Here is a 19213-nt window from a genome sequence, read left to right as displayed (position 1 = left end):
CAGGGCTTATGTGGGGAGAGGCAGTCCCTAAAGTATACTGATCCCTGGCTGTATAGGGCTTTAAAGGTAAGCACCAACTTCTTGAAACAGATCTGGTAATAAGTAGTCAGTGCAGTTCACACAGCACAGGGTGGATACGTGTCCACACAAACAAGTAAGTCCACACCTGCACTGCTGCATTCTACACCAGCTGCAGTTTCTGGAGCAGAGTCAAGGGCAGCCCCAGATTGAGAAAGTTACAATTATCTAGCCTGGAAGTGACCATTGCTTGGATTACTGTAGCCAGGTCATGAGGGGTGAGATATGGGACCAGCTGCCTGATCCACCTTAGATGGAAAAGGCAGACGTGGCAGTGTCCTGAGCCTCCATAGTCAGTAAGGCATCCAGGAACACCTCGAGGCCCTTCATCTTTGGTGTCCACACCAATGGTGCCCCATTGAAGGCTGGAATCCTGATGCCCAGTCCCCTGCAACCCAAGTGCAGGACCTTCATCTTTGATGGATTCAGTTTCAGTCAGCTGTTGCATGCAACCAGCCAATGTTTGTAATGCCCTGCCCAGATTTTCTGGAGCAGACTCTGGGTGGCTGTCCATCAGTAGAGAGAGCTGAGTGTCATCCACATATTGGTGACAACACATATCTCCGGATAATCTGGGTGAGGGGATGCATCTAGATATTAAATAGCATCATGAAGAGGACCACTTGCTGCAGCACATCACAATGTAGCAGGTGTTGCTGGGATAGTTCTCCCCCAAGTGCCACCCTCTGTTCCTGATCTTGGAGAAAGGAGACTAGCCACTACGAGGCAAACCCCCATATCCCCACATTGTTGAGGCAGTGGGTCAACACATTATGGTTGACCATATCAAACACCATTGACAGATTGAGAAGTATCAGCAGCACCAATCTGCTTCAATCCAGATGTCACTGGAGGTCATCTACCAAGGTGACCAACACTGTCTTTGTCCCATACACAGGGCAAAAGCCGGATTGGAAGCAGTCCAGGATGTTAGCATCCTCCAAGAAGACCAGTAGCTGCATTGCCATTGCCTTTTCCAATACCTTACAAGGAACTGCAAGTTGGATACTGGGTGATAGTTAATAAGGACCCTAGGGTCCAAAGATGGTTTTTGAAGAAGAGGACCAGATCACTGCCTCATTCAGTCCCCCTGGGAAAGTCCTTGTTGATAGGGATATTGCTCAAAGCAGTTCCCATAAAAGTCCATAAAACAATCTAAACAAACACTTTAGAACTGTCGAAGTAATATTCACTCACCAAATTGTATTAACTCAACCAAAACTTTAAAAAAAAAATTACACTATTTTCTTTTGAATTACTGGGACAGTAAGGAATTCCCACTGTGAAGAGCAGAAGCTTGCATCAGGACAGGTGGTCTAGTAAGTATGTAGGTCCTCCGTTCAAAACAGCCCTTAACAAAATCTAGAAACACACTGGCAATCAATCTAGAGCTTTAGCAGCTGACGTTTCAGATGTGTTTTCAAGGGCAACCCTGCATAGAACCCATTACAGTAATCTAGCCTGGACTATAGCATGGATACATACTATAGACTGTAGTAGCATGGATGAATGTATTCAGGTTGGTTATATCCAAGATAAAGTGCGTCTTCTGAGCCAAATGTAACTGGAGAAAAAACACCAGCCCCAATCAAGGCCTCACTTGAATAAGTGACCAGAGTCTCAAGATCTCCCAGAAAATTCTGGAAACACATCAGATCCTTCCATCTTTGAGAGTGGGTCAACCTAATTGTGCCTCCACTTTTGTGGAAGGCAAAGGACTAGACCTTGAACCTTCGGCAGGTAAGGATCTCATTGTAAGATTTTCATTACAGGCTTCTTCACCAGAAACCTGCCTGATTAAAAAAAAAAAGCAGATCTGGTTTATGCATTTTCTTATGTGTTGGGACCAAAACAACATGGATTAGTGTTATGGCTGCAATGAAGTCATGAGCCTGACCAGATGAGATAGCCTCCTTGTGGAAATTAAAATCATCTAGAATTATTAGTCTGAGATCACCATCTCATAGCTAAGCTGGAGAGCAGATTCAAGAGCTGCATTTAGTTGGACCTCAGTGTTGCTGGCAAAATCACAACACTCATATACAGAAAGCATCTAAAAGCAGGAGAAGATGTACCACTGAGAAGTACCTGCAGCATACATCCAGTGGGGATCTATGTTCACTATGGTTTCACTTCCAAGTAGGGTAAGTTGCAGCAAAATGGCATGCAAAATTATTGTTCACCTCCTAAAATGTGATTCTATGCATTTGTGTAAAAGTACACAATTTATAATAAAAGTAAATAAGTTGTAATAATATTTTGTAATTATTTATTTGTTAAAAATCACCTGGCTATTCCTTAGATGCAGGAATTTCTTGCAAGCATACTGACCTTATGAGAATTCATTATTTTGGGAGGAGGGCTATCTCGAAGCTTCTTCATTGCTTGAACTGGAGAGTCACTGAAATAGGGGGGTTCTCCATCCACCATCTCTATCACCATGATCCCCAAAGACCAGATATCTACCTGCAGAAGCACAACATTGCACAAGTGTATATGATCCCCTGGAACTTCCCAGCAAGAAACAGAACTGTAAAAAATGCAGCAACATGGCCTCAGTTAGGCAATGTTTATCAAAGAAGCTGAAGCAGTTAGTGAACTTCATTTATGCATGTTTTCGGAGACGGTCTCTCCCTGTACTGATGAGCAAGCACTGTTCAATTGGAATTGAAATTGGCAAATTGAAATATAAAACTGAAATATGGGGAGGGGATACCCCACCCTATCCCAGATTGTGGAATTTGGAAATCCTGTTATGCTCCAGATGAGGTAAGCAGGAGTGTAATGGGGCTTCCAGTTGCCCCAGCCCCATCTACCTCTAAATCCTGCCCCACTTACTGCTTTCCTCCCACTTAACTTATCATGCCTGATCTGGGGATGGAAGGCTCATGTCAGGCCTCCTCACTTCTTTGCACCTGGAACATCATAATTCCAGGTGCCAGGGACCCTGAACAATAGAGTGTTGTCTGGGGAAACAGATGCATGACATGCTTTGTGAGCAAACAACATTTCCAGGATTCATGGTGCTTGGGATGCTAATGTTCCAGCATTTTAGACTCTGGGGAAGAGAGGTGAGCTCTTCTCTACCTTGGATGATGACAGAAATGGTGTTTTAGACTATGTTTCAGGAATACAAACTAAGTACATTTGCACCATAATTGTCCCACCCTCCAGATTTCAGCAACCTCACCCTAACTCTCAGAGTGAAAGCAACAGGGCAGTGAGAGGAAATTTCAGCACTTTATAATCAAGATTCCTGAACTCAACTAGTCTTTCTTTTTTTTTCTCCTCCCATTTTTGAATTAGATTATAAACTTGCAAGTAGGGCTTTCTTTTAAAAATATCATTGCATAGCACCCAGTGGTTAATAAATGTCTCACACGTTTTATAGTGCAATCCTAAATAGAATTACTGTTGGGTTTCTGATGCAATTTCACTTCCTGTTGTCATGAGTTAATTAAGTGTTTGTATATGCATGCTGATGTTTAGCCAGTGAGTAGGTAGAGCCAATGAGAATGTGTGCACGTACTTCCCGCCTAGGCTAGGTGTCAATATGCATAGTGACCATTGAGGGAGAGCCCTAATAGGCTAATCCATATATTTGGGTGGTGGTCTTGACGGATAGTGAGTGGTAGCAGAGTGCCACCCTAATAGGCTGATAATAATGGTAACGCCGATAAGAAGAGTCTTCACACCAGTTCTACTAGAACTATCAGTGTATTTGCAAATATTTACAGATAAGTGCAGTATAATTACAATCCAGAGCTCCAAAGTGCTATGCCAGACAATCATCAATACAGAGAGAGAAAATACCTTGGTACTTAGCACTTTTATAGCTCAGCCCACCAATCAGCACATATGCTGACTCACTGTGACTACAGGCAATTACCGGGCATTGCATCAGCCAGTCCTGTGATCACAGTCACATGACCTCATCACTCTGACAGTAGATGATCTAGGATGCAGTAACTTCTAAGCAACTCAGTTACTGACACACCTCCTTAGATTATAAATTAATGCATACTCAATAACTTTGTTAACTTCACGTTTTTTGTACATAAACATTTTGTATACAGGTCTGCAACATTGTTGTCTGTGGAACATTTCACCAATGTTATAATACCACGACTTATTGCTTCCTTTACATATTGAGTACATAGTCATTCAGCTCACTAAATTTAGCCTCACACGTGCTGCATGCAACGAGTGATTGCTTTGTGACTTTCCACTGTATGATTTAAGCAACACATTGTTTTCATACAGGGAACAGTACTTTTAAGCTACTCAGTTACTGACAGGTCTGAGGGAAACCATTTGGTCAGTTTTATTGCCCTTTGCGTTAAGCCCTTATATCTCCATGCAGTTGAAGTTAAGACTCGAGAGAGTCAAGATGTAGTCTAGAAGCTAGACAGGATATTAGACCCTTCTTTGTTTTCTAGAAATCCCAGTCATACCTTTTCCTCAGTAGTAAAGTAAACTAGAAGATGAAGAAGATATTGGATTTATATCCCGCCCTCCACTCCGAAGAGTCTCAGAGCGGCTCACAATCTCCTTTACCTTCCTCCCCCACAACAGACACCCTGTGAGGTGGGTGGGGCTAAGAGAGCTCTTACAGCAGCTGCCCTTTCAAGGACAACCTCTGCCAGGGCTATGGCTAACCCAAGGCCATTCCAGCAGGTGCAAGTGGAGGAGTGGGGAATCAAACCCGGTTCTCCCAGATAAGAGTCCACACACTTAACCACTACACCAAATTGGCTCTCTTTGTTTCTTAAGCTAAACCATGAAAGAAACCACTTTGTTTCTTAAGCTAAACCATGTGCCTGGCTGTTATTTGTGGTTCTCTCCACATTACTCTGCTAGCAGTATGTCTAAACCCCAACAATTACACCCTTGTAAGCCCAATGAAGCCAATATTTAGGATTGCCCTGATGGTCACACTTGGCAACACAACTTGTGGGAAAGAGAGGTATGGGCCTTGACAAATGAAGTGGATGATACCCAGAATAAAATAAGCATTCTATCTTTTCCATTTTATTTGTGGCAACAACTTTCTTTTCCCTGTCCTGAATTAGGTTATGTAGAGGCAGAAGTGTCATATCCTCATAGCCTATTCTCTGTATATATCTATGTCCATGTACCATTGTTGCGGCTAGGTTCAGGAATATTTGGGCTAATTAGTCCTTGTTCGCAACATAATCCAAAGCTACAATTGCAGTGTACAGGGAAGAATTTAATTCTTTGGAAAATTCCTAGCAATCTCTGATTTTATTTGTTTAAAAAAGGAAATGATCTTCTAGTCCACTGGTGTCAATCATATGGCCTGGGGGCTGAAATCAGCCCATCTGGGGCTCTTATCCATCCTGCAAGAACTGGTACGAGGGAGGGAAAACAGGAGGCTGCTTGGGGAAGGGAGTGGGTGAGTGGACACACACAGTGCCATGTGTGTGGTCAAAGCTGTTAAGAAATAGAAAGGAAATTGCTAGGGGGCAGGAATATGAGGCTAAGGTAAAATGGGGGAGGGCAACAGCAAAAGTGGAGAAAGAGGAAGAATGAGGTTTTTTGCCTCCCATCTCCTCCAACTGCAGCTCAGCAAGGACTGGCAAAACACGACATGGAGGGGCAGTTTGCTGATGAAGGAACAGGACTGGCAGGGGAGAGAGGAGGAGAGCCAGCATGTGGATTGGGCAGCAACTCGGCTGTCTTTTGCATGTTGCTTTGAGGGGAAAGAAATCCCAGCTTCAGAAGTGAGTGCAGAAGCGAAGGGAAAAAGAGCAGCTGTTGTCACCACTGCACATCTGAACATCCACAGAAATGGGAGGCAGAGTGAGTGTCAAGGTGGCAAACTCCCTTCTCTCCCTCATCTGTTCTCAGCCTATGAAAGAAAAAGGGTTGCAGGAGGACAAAAAAGTACCCCCTTTGAGGTTCAGAAGTAGCCTCTCCATCAGGCCTTCCCTTCAGCACAACCACTTCTGTGGGAAATGCTGGCGGGATGAGAATTGGTAGTGGGGGAATCTGGGAAAGCCAGATTCAAACTCGCCCCCTGCCCCAGGGGGAAAAACACAGTATTGCATATGATTAAATGCATTTATTAGGGCTTTTGTGGATTCCCCTGTAAATTAATTGCTTTAATTCCTAGAAATCAATTGTTTTTGTTTGTATTTTGAATAAAAATTAATATTGTTAACCAAGTTTGCCCATGTTTATATTTCCAGTACCTGGTGTTATATTTTATGGCCAATGTGGCCTGGCCCAACAAAGTAACATTATGTCAGATCCATCCCTTGTAACAAATGAATTCAACAACTCTGTGTAGTCCCTATGATTGCAGCACAGTAATGCTCACAACAGTTGCCAAAAGCTCAAAAACAAGGAGGACTCTTAGCATCTCTTCATCTTGTTTCATTTAGGACTGCCATTGCCCCCTTCCCTTTACATGGTATTCTTAGAAATGCTAGTGCATATCCAAAATGAGGAAATTATTACATTATTATTATTATTATTATTATTATTATTATTATTATTATTATTATTATTATTATTATTATTATTATTATTATTATTATTACCAATATACTGGGAAAAGACAGGCAAGTTCCACACTTTATTCTTCAAAGTTATTCTGAATTTATGGGTCTGGCCTTCTACTTCTATTTTTAGACAATGGCCTATTATGCATGGGTGTTTTGCCTCACCTTTCACTGTGTATGTCTGTCAGGTTTTCTTTTTTGTTCTGCATTGATTTCCCTCTCTTCAGCATTCAGTTCACTTTCCAGACTGTTTCCCCAGGTTTTCTGAGAGTACTTTTATGCCTATTTCCCACTTGTTTCACTTCCAAGGTAAGTCAAAAGTATACAGATTCCTTCAGATTTTCCCCACACACCCCTTTGCTGCCCTTTGAAACTCAGTCTCTGCCCACGTCAAGGTCATTCTGTCCACCCTTTACCTTCTGCCATTCAACAGTGTCCCTCATAGTTTTACATTTTAAATCTTTCCCCCAGCATTGTCAAGCATTGTCTATTTCTTTATTATTATAGTTACTAAAGTATAGAAATGTTACTAACCATGAATTGAGCCTATGCACATCAAAGTAGAGAACCCCCCTTTTGTTCCTTTCACTTTTACTAACAAATGCAGGATTGTACTCTTTGAAGATAAAACCTCCTGGGACTAATTCCCAGGCCAGCAAGGCTGGAACCCAGGATGTGCTGACCGCAGTAGAGATAAGGAAGTTACAGTGAGAAGTTTCACACGTGAATGTAGAATTGTTTAGAGAACGTAGAATTGTTTATAGAATCTTTGATGTGCCATCTTTAAGTATGCATTTTACTGTTACACTGTATCAGTTCCAATACCTAGCTCTGCTGAGCCACTTGGATTATCAATAAACCAAACTTTGTTTCAAAATTCAAGGACTGATTACTTTGAGATTTAATGCTTGACAATCTGAGTCTAGCTTTATAAGACGCTAGTCTTAAATGCTTGTTTTAAAAAAGAATGGCCCCTGGCTGAGCTGCCCTTTTCTGCTGCCCAGAGAAGTGAAACTCAAAACAAATTTTCTTGGGATTAATGGAAGGCAGTTCACAATCCCAGGACATGCTTTGAATGTCGGGTTGAGTGGCTCTCTCATTGAGCCTGTGTTCTTGGGTCACCCTGCTACACTTTTGACAATGGCCACAGATTACTAAAAGCAGAAGGGCCTGTGTGAAAATCTTTCCTCCTCTGGCCCTTGGTATGAGTGGATAAGCTGCCTCTTCCAGACCCTGCGAAGCTGCCCACCAAGAGAGGCTGGGTGGGCTGGACTGTTGTGCTAAATCAGCAATCCCACTCGCTGCAGGTGCATGATCCAACTTGTGGTGTGCCCTGCCAAATTGGGACACTCCTTGTACCCCTCTGTGTTATCTTTGAACCAGTGACTGCATTCCCCAGTTCCCGCAAGCTATGTAAAGGCTTGTCTGGGCATAGAGAAGGGTGCAAGGGCTGGGGAAGAGTGGGCATGGCAGCCACCCTCTTCTGAATGGGGAGAGGAAACTGGTCCACTTTTTTCCTTGTCAGCTGATAAAGCTGAGCAGCTGTACTCAGCAAATCCACTCTGATTCCCCCCTCTCCTCCCTAGGGTCTGTTTTGCCCTCAGAGGTCCACACAGCCTCTTGGGTTCTTTGTTTTGCAGCTCTTCCACAATCCAGGGAAATGATCCCTAATTAGGGATGCCAATCCCCAGGTGGGGGCAGGGGATCCCCCGGTTTGGAAGCCCTCCCCTCACTTCAGGGTCATCAGAAAGCGAGGGGGGGAAGGGAAATGTCTGCTGGGAACTCCATTATTCCCTATGGAGACTTATTCCTATAGGAAATAATGGAGAATTGATCCCGGGTATCTGGGGCTCTGGGGAGACTGTTTTTTTGGGTAGAGGGACCAAATTTTCAGTACAGCATCCAGTGCCTCTCCCCAAAATACCCCCAAAGTTTCAAAAAGTTTGGGCCAGGGGGTCCAGTTCTATGAGCCCCTAAAGAAGGTGCCCTTATCCTTCATTATTTTCTATAGAAGGAAGGCGTTTAAAAAGGAGTGTGGTCTCTTTAAATGTGATGGCCAGAACTCCCTTTGGAGTTCTGTTATGCTTGTCACACCCTTTCTCCTGGCTGCACCTCCAAAGTCTCCAGATATTTATTTAATTGGATTTGGCAACCCGATCTCTAATTTTTCCACCAATTTTTTCAAGCACATTTATCACAGGTCAGTTTTTGACCCTTGTACCCCATAAGTAGAGTTGTGAACTCCAGGATGGGACATCCCTGGATATTTGGGGGCTGAGCTTCAGTAGGACAGGACTTTGTGATCTTAATAAACCGGGTCTCTATGGGGAAAAAAAAGTCTAGCCAATTTTAACATTGGGACTTGGAATGCACATGCTGGATGCTACTACACAGCTGCAATAGGGAGCGCAATTGGGTAATTTGTAAAAAAAAACTGGACACTACCCCCCATATGTCACAAGTGACATTCCAACCCAGTTTAGAAAAGTGAGTTTTTAAAATTGTAGCTGCAGAATAAATACACTGGAAGAAAAAGGATAGTGTGAAAGGGGGGCACAGAAGCCAAAGTCAAGATTAAAGGTTTACTGCTCTCAAAATCTTCAGTAAATTGTACATACGTAATGGACTTATGTGATCACCTCTGATGGCAACCAAACTATTTTAGATGTAGTTGTAATTTATATCCATGTCAGCTCTTGAATAAGGTAGAATTGTAGGGGAGCTGGAATAGTCCTGAAAATTACATAATCCAGTTCTTGCTTTCACAGGCAAACATGGCTTCCTCTGTTTGGGTCTCATATCTCTCAAATAATAAAAACATGGCACAAGATACTGGACCATGCCATGCCAAATGTACCCATCTAGGCAAAGGAATGGGCTAAGAAAAGCAGCTTTTGGTTGGCTCCAGAAGATGTGCCCTCTGTTGGTTTGCTGCCCTTTCTGTAGATCAAAGTCCATACTTACCTCTGTGGTATATGGAGACCTTGAAATAACTTCAGGAGCCATCCAATAAGGTGTTCCTACTAAGGACTTCCTTTTTGGTACATCCTTACTGATTTGAGCACAGAAGCCAAAATCAGAGAGTTTCACCTATGTGAAAGAGGAAAACAGCAATCACTTGACATCCCAAACAAGGTTAAGAAAATGAGATCTGGGAGGGAAAAAACCAACGGAGAAACAAATAGAGATGAACCAGGATGCAGGACCAGAAAGTGAAAAATGAATCTATTCTGTACCATCAGACTATTTAGCTCACTACAGTCTACTTTGACTGGCAGCAAGTCCCAAAGACAAAAGTCTTTCCCTGACCTGCTACCTGAGTTTTCTATTGTCAGAGATTTCTTTATGTATGTGAAAGATGTACTTCACCACTGAGCTCTGGTTCCTTCTCTGGGAAACCTGAAAGAGAATTACAGGGAGAGACCAAAGCTGCAGAAATTACCCTTCCATCAAGGGTCAGGAGAATAGAGTCGCTCTTGATGTCTCTGTGAATCACACCTTGGGAATGCAGGTAGGCAAGTGCCTGCAGCACTGACTCACATACGGTAGCAATTTGCTCTTCATTTAACCTGAAAGAGAACAGCAAACAAGCCAAAATTGTGAGCATGAATATTTGCTTTCATAGAACACAAACAAATTACAAATGCACTTGTGTTCAAGCAAGAGTTTGAAGGCAAGTTCCTATTCCATTTCCTATCACTGAATTTGCTAACAAGAGGCTGTGCTGATAACCATTAACTTAGAGTGCCCAATGCATGTTAAATTGGAAATCCATGCTCAGATATCACAATGTTTGTTTGTTACGCTAGAGCAAGGGTGGGGAACAGTGGCTATCCAGATGTTTTTGCCTACAACTCCCATCAGCCCCAGCCATTGGTCATGTTGGCTGGGGCTGATGGGAGTTGTAGGCAAAAACATCTGGTGAGCCACTGTTCCCCACCCCTGCCCTAGAACATAGCTATGGAAGGATAGGGGCAGGATCAGAGCTGCAGTGCTGGGCATAGGATATTATTTCTCTCTCTCCTGCCCTGCAACCAGGAAGATCATACCTTTTTGCTGAGGGCTTGTTTGGAAACAAGCACACTTCATTTATAGCACTCTGGGAGTTCATATGCCAGGTGTTTTGGACTAATTGTACATAAGATGGATGCCAGGATAGCAGGCCTCACATACATGTCTGAGCAGGGACCTGGGAAGGTGTAAGATCCCCCTCTGACCAAGCTGCTACCCCTCCCTTCACTCCATCCCTCCAAGGTATGTATAAGGTATAGACTTCCCTCACCCCAGAACTAACACTGTCCACCTGGATTGTTAATACTATCAGCCTCCCATCACCTTCCTCTTACCCACTCTTTCCCTCACAAGAGAATCCCCTAACAGACAGATTTGCCATCTAATACAAACGAGGAGTCATCAAGCAATATTCTACATTTTGATTAGTTTAATTAGCGAACTATTAGCACCCGGACTCAACCAAAGGCACCAATCAGAGTTTCAATTCAAGCTTTATTTTTCATTGGGATATCCTCCCCGCCATCTCATGTTTCTTTGTCCATTCACAGACACCTCTAGCTAATCTTATCAGAAGCACATTAACACCTTAGTTTACACCAGAACTCAACTTTCAATGCAAACGTCACAAGTTTTCCAGGTATTTATTTATCCTGGGAAAGCCATGTTTTGTATTAATTTGAGACACAAATGTCAGATTGCCTCAGGACACATTTTTCTATAAAATAGCATCCAGAGCTCAGTTTGTGTGTGGGTGTTTTCCTGGATCCAAACTGCTCACCCAAGATGGAGGATATTTTGCTCTTCTTCCAGATCTGACTTCTCCTGGATAGGTAGCAATCACCCTTTGAACCCCCTGCTTTATTCCCTTTCACTCCTATATTTCTGCTAGCTTGTGTGTTTGTTTTCAGTGAGCATTTGTTTGTTGTATGTGATACTGATTTCCTTCTTTCAATAAAACAACCTTTCTTGGTTAAGCAACGGACTGGTTATTTCTAAGAGTTTTCTAAGGGAAAAATCCCCATAAAACATAGGTTAAGAATCTCACTAGTTACCCCACTCTTGCAAACTTTGCTCTGTCCCCTTGCTAATACCCCCCCCCCCAAAACCCAGGAGACAGTGCCCCTTATGGGCAACCAAAAGCATTTGGGGTAACATCTTCCCCCCAGAAAACCCCCCACAATTTTCCAAATGGGAACCGTTTCTGCACCCAAGTGTAATTGTCCATGGTTAGGAAGCAATATTTGGCTGAACTAAAACCACAATCTTTGGCTGCTATAACATACATGGGAGAAAGATTTGAACTATTACATTTCCTTCCCCCTTTACCTACAAGTAGGTCATTTGGCATACATCATTTTCCTATTCTCCATTTTGATCTCACAACAGCCCTGTAAGTCACTTTAGGTTGAGGGAGGGGGGGAAAATGACTGGTCTGTGGTCACTCAGTGAGCTCCATGGTTTGAACTTGAATCTCCCAGGGTTTAGCCTGGCACTCCAACCACCACACCACAACAGTCACAGGTAGGCTGGCATATAATACTACAAACCTGCATGAGAGAGACGTCCAATACAGTTTGTTGCTTTGTGCCCAGTGAAAGAGATTAACTTAACCAGTTGTTGTGGTGGTGATCTTTTTCCTACCTGATCTGGGATAGAATATCTGTGAGGGCTCCTCCCTGGAGAAATTCCATCAGTACCCAGAGCTCATCACCCACCAGATAGCTTTTATACATCTCCACCACATTGGCATGCTGGTAATCTCTCATTATCACCACCTGGGAAGGACACAGAAATACAAATAAGCTTATGATACACATTGCCATCTGATACACTTGTGATCTGCACTCCCCATCCGTAGATCTGCTCAAACTACAGCAATGTGGAGACTGGTGGAAATGATCACAATGATGTCAATAGCCAGCCCCAAATTGGTCACAGGCCTTAAGAAAGTGGCAAATCACTGTCCTGCCTAGAAAGTCATCTTCCTATCCCATATTATGGCCACCAGCCAATATTGCATTTGTATGCTGGCCCATATCCTCTTTTCTGCCTCATTAACACTTTAGAAAATTCACTTGTCATAAGTGCATGAAATTAATCTCTTCCCATTTAGTCCCCATCACCTCATTAAAAAGGAGCTCTCGTCGCTGCTGCTTGCGCAGGTCCATCATCTTCACAGCAACCTGCCGTCCAGAATGCTTTTCACGAGCGATGCAGACGATGCCAGTTGACCCCTCTCCAATCTTCACATAGTTTTCCAGCATCGTCCTGGGATCACCTTGGTCCACCACCATTCTCAGGGCAGCTTTGAACTGCTCGTGAGTCACGACAACGGGATCTTCATTGCCTGGCTGTGCTTTTGAGTCCAAAGGAAGGTGAAGGTTGCTAGAGCTGGTTTGTGTGTGTCTGTTTCGGGGGGAACCTGCTGGTGAAGGCCTGCCTGGGGGCACAGCTGTTGCCTTCTCAATTGCTGGAGATTTCTGAGGGGTGCCAGCTTCTGAAATCCTGGCATAATCAGGCACTGGCTGGTCAGGAGGAAGGGACTGGGCTTTGGCTGCCGGGCTGTGTGGTGAACTCCAGTGCTGTGGTGGCCTGAAGAAGGGATTAGGCTTAAGAAGAATGGAGGTGGGGGGGAAAAGAGTGTTACAGGGGAACAGAGGGCAGGCAGCTATCATCAAAATTTGGCTCTCAACACTTACAAAGTTAATGCAATCCAATTGTTGTATTTACTTGGACCTGTCAGATCTGGTTTCAGCATTTGATGAGGGATGATGTGGTGGTCTTGGTGGAGCTGGCATCTCAAAGGGTCAAACTAGATGTGAGGTGTTCTCGTAGTCTTATTGCCAAATGGTGCATGCAGCTCCCCTGAGGGGCAAATAATGTTCCCAAGGGCTGTTTTGGATCAGGAAAACAGTGCAGGGAAAGGCTGAAATTCTTCCCTCACATGCCATGATCCTGATCTGAATCAGTGCTTGGGGAGTTCATTCCTAGCAGTTGCCATTTGATGTTTAGTTTGGCCCCAAACTACTGTTGTCTATCTCTAAAACTGAAATGATTGTGACTGATCTTGTAAGGCTGTTGCCAGGATGAACTATATTGCATGGGATTTCCTACATCTTTAATGAGAACATAAAACCAACACTGACTAGAATGCACTCGATTTAAGGATGGCTCTCTTCCATTTCCTCTCATGCATTAATAACATTTATATGTGCTAAAAAGGCTCAAGGGAGCTTTCAAGGCTAATTCTGAAATTGGTTTAGGAAAGCATCAGGAGTAACACTGATCCTGCACCATGAGTGTATAAATAATAGAGCGATGCATGGCTGTGTATGGGGCTGAGAAAGCTGTTCCCTTTCTTTAGTTAATAAAAACAAATCTTAAACTATCAACTAGGATCTGGGAGACCCAAGCTCAAATCCACACTGTGACATGGCAGTTTGTTTGGTGGCCTTAGGCCAGTCACACACTCTTAGCATACACTACCTCACAGGATTGATCTGAAGATAAAACTGAGGGAAGAAGAAAGATGTAAATGGCTTTGGTCCCCACTGGGGATAATAAATGAAGTAAAAAAAAATGACAGAGGATTGCTGTCAGACCAAAGAAATCTAGTCCTGGACTTTCTTTTTAAAGATCTGTAAGAGCATCCAGGTGATAATACTGCATGGCTCACCTTTGAACAATCATAATACTATTTTATGAATATTTAAATTAGTTTAAAACTGAACAGGCATGGGATGAGGAGACAGTGGTGTCAAATCATAGGAATCAGATATATTTCTATCAGCACAGTACTGGTTATTCTGTGAAGGGAAGGCTTGAATTTTAAGAGGCACTGATGTGCTACAAAACCCATGGGAAAAAAACTCATTTGGCAGCAATGGAAACAAAGAAGGGGCAGAGGAAGAGATGGGCATTTCCTCATCTCTGCAGATGGGCTGTCCATAAGCTACTAGTGCTATGTGTGAGAGAACCCTGAGCTCATTACAAGCAGTAGTTCAGTTTTATTTGTTCCAGCCAGTTTCACACATCTGTTTTCTCCATGGCAACAACCTATCATATGCTGTGTAACAAAACACTGTCATATCTTGGAAAAAGACACTGCAAAAGAGGGAACAGGCCAAGACAATACATAAATCTAGGCTACAGCATGGGAAAGGGGAAGGAAGAACAGTTCAACACCCTCTTGCCATTTTCTTGACCTCAAACAACCCTTCCAGTCCATCTTTTGGGTTTGACTGACATTTTAACTCCCCCACCCCAATTTTTCTCATTTTCCTTATAGTTATTTCATAGTACAGTTTCTTTGTTATTGCAAATTGTTTTAAACCAATTTTAATCAAGGTTTTGTTGGTAAATTGTTCTGTTTGATGTGGATGCACTGGTGCCATCCATTGACTTAAGCTGACTTAGAGGGGTGTAGCTTTGCATAGGAGGGCACTGTGAGCCACTTGGGAAGCCTTGTGGGATTAGAGGTGAGGATATGCATTTTTAAATAAATAAATACTGTGTCTGGTAGTAAAATGTTTGTGCCAAACATGAAAGCAGCATCCACAGATAAGATCGGAGTTTCCATATACTTGGGGGACACATCAGTTATGCAGAAAAGCATGATTTTGTACATAATACATTTGGGAGGGGGGCATTCTGCCTGTTGAGGATTGAGGGCCAAACTACACATTTAGATTTTTAAAGAACTGGGCCAGATTCCCTGGATCCAGCTTGGATTTTCAGCCACACAGGAGCTGTGTGGAATAGCTATCAGAAATGAAGAGCCCATTTGGGTTCAGAATGCCACAACAGCCCTCCTGCTTCTGTGGAGAATTATGTACACGTGGCGCAACAACAGAGGGGAAATAATTCACCCTGGTGCTGTTTTGGTGCAGGAAAATGGCTTGGGGGAGGGAAATGAAGGTGGGAGCCCTTCTTTCTGCCTGTGGTGGCCCATTTGGGTTCACTTTATTTTTTTAAAAGCTGCTGTGTGACTGTAGAAGGGTTCCCAACCCCTAATTGGTGCCTGGAAATCTGAAATTGCAATTAATCTCCAGAAGACAAAGATCAGTGGCCCTAGAGGAAATGGCTGCTTTGGAAAGTAGACTCTATGGCAGGGGTGTCACACATATGGCTTGCAGGTTGGAATTGGCCCATCCAGGGCTCCTACCCAGCCTGCAAGCTGTTGGTGGGAATAGGGCAATGGAGAGGGAAGTCTAGTGTGGTGTGCCTTGTCAAAATCCCCACAGGTAGGAAGGGAGAAGAGAGGAAACAAGATTCAAATTGTAACTGCATTTGGCCATTCAGGCTGGGCATATGGATGATAATAATAATAATAATAATAATAATAATAATAATAATAATAATAATAATAATAATAATAATAATAATAATAATAATAATAATGATAATAATAATAATAATATTTTATTTATACCCCGCCCTCCCCACTGAGGCAGGCTCAGGGGTGCAAGGAAGATGACTCATCTCCTAAAAGTGTTATACATACAGTAACTAATTTGTATGGAAATGTAATTTACCCCTCCTCCCTTTTATGGTATCCCTTCGAAAACCCTAGTATTGCAAATGGTTTATTGGGGCTTTTGTAGGTTCCCCACTAATTCAATTGCTTCCACCGCTAGGAATCAATTGTTTTTGTTTGAATTTTGAGTAAAAAATATTGTTAATTGGGTTTGCCTGTGCCTGTTATAAAGTTTAAATCTCCAATACCTGGCATTACATTTTATGGCATGCATGGCCTGGCCCAACAAAGTGACATTTATAACAAAGTGACCCTCATAATGGATAAGTTCAACACCTCTGCTCTGTGGCATTATATCTCACTGAGGTTCCTTCCCTTCCCAACAGTCTTCCCTCCCCAGGTTCTGCCCCCCCAAATATTCAGGAATTTCCGAACTCAGGGCTAGCAACCCTAGATTACAAGAAAACAGTGTTTGACAAACATCTGGTTTAGGCCTTTGTATATTTCAAGAGGGAAGTAATGGCTTCTATCCCGCGGAAATTTTGTTGATAGAGTGGGACTTTCTTTTGCTGCAGCCCAAAATGTCTCCTGAACTGCTGGAACTTCCCACAAGGAACAATATATGGAGGCCATTTATAGGGTTGTTGACCTCCATATGGTGATCCTGGAGAGAACCATGTACAAAAACTGTACTAATAAACTAAATTCAATCGCTTCTGGTTGCAAGTTCTTTATCTAATTACTCCAAGACCAATACTGTATGTTTAGGCATTTGTAATGTTTAGGCATACAGTATTGGTCTTGGAGTAATTAGATAAGGCTGGGCATTGGAGTACCCAATCCTGGGTGACTTCAATGTCCATGCTGATGACGTGACCTCCAGTCAAGCGATGGACCTAGTGTCATCCATGGCGACACTAGGACTCTCCCAAATTGTTACAACGCCCACTCACCAGGCGGGGCACATGTTAGACTTGATCTTCGCGGCGGGAGTTTTAGTGGACGATATTACTGCTGCAGCAGTGCCATGGTCGGTCCACTATGCCCTCAAGGCTCGTGTGGATGTCCCACCCCAAGTCTGTTTAGGCGGCGAGCGTATTTTAGCTCGCCCACGGAGCCAGATGGATCTGGAACGGTTCCAGATGGCTCTACGGGATCCCTGGCTTCCTGGCGATTCCTTGGATGACCTGGCGGAGTCTTGGAATGATAGACTCTCCAGAGCCATCATTGAGATTGCACCTCGGAGTCCTCTCCACCCCCGCTCCAGGCTGGCACCATGGTATAGCCAGGAGTTGCGGCAGCCGAAGCGAGGACTCAGACAACTAGAGAGGCAATGGCGGCGTACTCGAGATGAAGCAACTAGAACATCTTATAGAGAGTTTATGAGGTCCTATGAGATGGCAGTCAAAGCCACAAAGAAAACATACTTTGCAGCTAAGATTGCGTCTGCAACTTCGTGCCCGGCACAATTGTTTAATACAATTCGGACTCTTACAATGCTGCCACAAGGCAGACCAAATTCTAAGGAATTGGAAATCGGCTGTAAGGCTTTTGCGAATTTCTTTGCAAATAAAATCTCGTCGCTCTGTCACAACCTGCCCGCCACATTGGAGACAGTATGTGAACTCGAGGCCCCGTGCCTGTCTTCCGGTTGTGTTCTGGATTGTTTCAGTACTCAGCCTAGAGGAAGTCGACAGGATCCTCTTGTCTGCATGCCCTACAACTTGTGTTTTGGACCCTTGCCCCTCCTGGCTTATTAAAGCTTGCCAGAGGGAGCTCAAATATCCTGTACGGGATATTGTGAATAGATCCCTTATGGAAGCACCTCTTAAAGAGGCAGTGGTCTGCCCTCTCCTGAAAAAATTGACGCTAGACCCGGCCGAATTGGCACATTATCGGCTGGTCTCGAATTTACCCTTTTGGGGTAAAATTATTGAGAGGGCAGTGGTGTTGCAGTTACAGAGCTTCCTGGAGGATGCTTCTGTTCTCGATCCCCACCAGTCCGGCTTCCGCCTGGGCCATGGGACGGAGACCGTGCCGGTCGCCCTGGTGGATGACCTTCAGCGGCACCTGGATCGAGGTGGCTCAGCAGTATTGATGCTGTTAGACCTATCGGCAGCGTTCGATACGGTCAACCACCAGTTGCTGACTTGCCGTCTCGCCGAAGCAGGGATTCAGGGGTTGGCCTTACAATGGCTTTCCTCTTTCCTTGATGGTCGGGGACAAAGGGTGGCGATTGGGGGTGAACCATCCCAAAGACACACACTTCACTGTGGGGTGCCTCAGGGGGCAGTGCTATCCCCAATGTTGTTCAACATCTACATGCGTCCCCTTGCCCAGATTGCCCAGAGGTATGGGTTGTCATCAATATGCCAATGACACCCAGCTCTATCTACTGATGGACAGCCAGTCTGACTGTGTTCCAGAAAATCTGGACCTGGCATTGCAAGCCATGGCTGGATGGCTTAGGCTGAGTAGACTGCAACTAAATCCAGCGAAGACAGAGGTCCTTTGCTTGGGTAGGCAGGGTCCAGGAAGGGAAATTCCCCTGCCGGCCTTTGACAGTGCGCCACTGACAATGGTGCGCAGGGTCAGGAGCCTGGGGGTACTACTGGAGCCTGCCCTGACAATGGAGACCCAGATAGCAGCCACGGCTAAGTCCGCATTCTTTCATCTGAGGCGGGCGAGGCAGTTGTCTCCTTTCCTGGAGCACAGCGACCTGGCAACAGTGATCCATGCAATGGTCACCTCGAGGTTGGACTACTGTAATGCCCTCTACATGGGGCTGCCCCTGTACCGAACCCGGAAGTTGCAGCTAGTGCAGAATGCCGCTGCCCGGCTATTGTTAGGGCTCCCTAGGAGGGAGCATATTCAGCCGGGGCTCCGGGGACTGCACTGGCTGCCAATAATATACCGAGTTTGGTACAAGGTGCTGGTTCTTACCTTTAAAGCCCTATATGGCCTAGGACCTACTTACCTTAGGGACCGTCTCTCCCCACATGTTCCCCAGAGAGTGCTTAGATCTGGTTCTCAAAATCTGCTAACAATCCCCGGGCCGAAGGAGGCCCGCCTGAAGTCAACCAGGGATAGGGCCTTTTCAAATTACAGCCCTTGGATG

General features: G+C 44.2%; 1 protein-coding gene across 1 annotated transcript in view; it reads right to left on the bottom strand.

Moving 5' to 3' along the window:
• Window positions 1-19213, bottom strand: part of PAK6 (p21 (RAC1) activated kinase 6) — a 71601-nt gene that overhangs the window by 3367 nt on the left and 49021 nt on the right. Inside the window, exons 6-10 of the mRNA XM_060261983.1 lie at window positions 12743-13228; window positions 12261-12394; window positions 10048-10174; window positions 9570-9695; window positions 2410-2544 (exon numbers count right to left, since the gene is read on the bottom strand). Coding sequence (XP_060117966.1) covers window positions 2410-2544; window positions 9570-9695; window positions 10048-10174; window positions 12261-12394; window positions 12743-13228 — 1008 coding nt within the window. The remainder of the gene's footprint in view (window positions 1-2409; window positions 2545-9569; window positions 9696-10047; window positions 10175-12260; window positions 12395-12742; window positions 13229-19213) is intronic.

This window comes from Heteronotia binoei, chromosome 21 (assembly GCF_032191835.1).
Source record: "Heteronotia binoei isolate CCM8104 ecotype False Entrance Well chromosome 21, APGP_CSIRO_Hbin_v1, whole genome shotgun sequence".
Classification (NCBI taxonomy): Eukaryota; Metazoa; Chordata; class Lepidosauria; order Squamata; family Gekkonidae; genus Heteronotia; species Heteronotia binoei.
The sequence above is the reverse complement of the archived record's forward strand: the minus strand, read 5'-3'. Positions and strand labels throughout refer to the sequence as shown.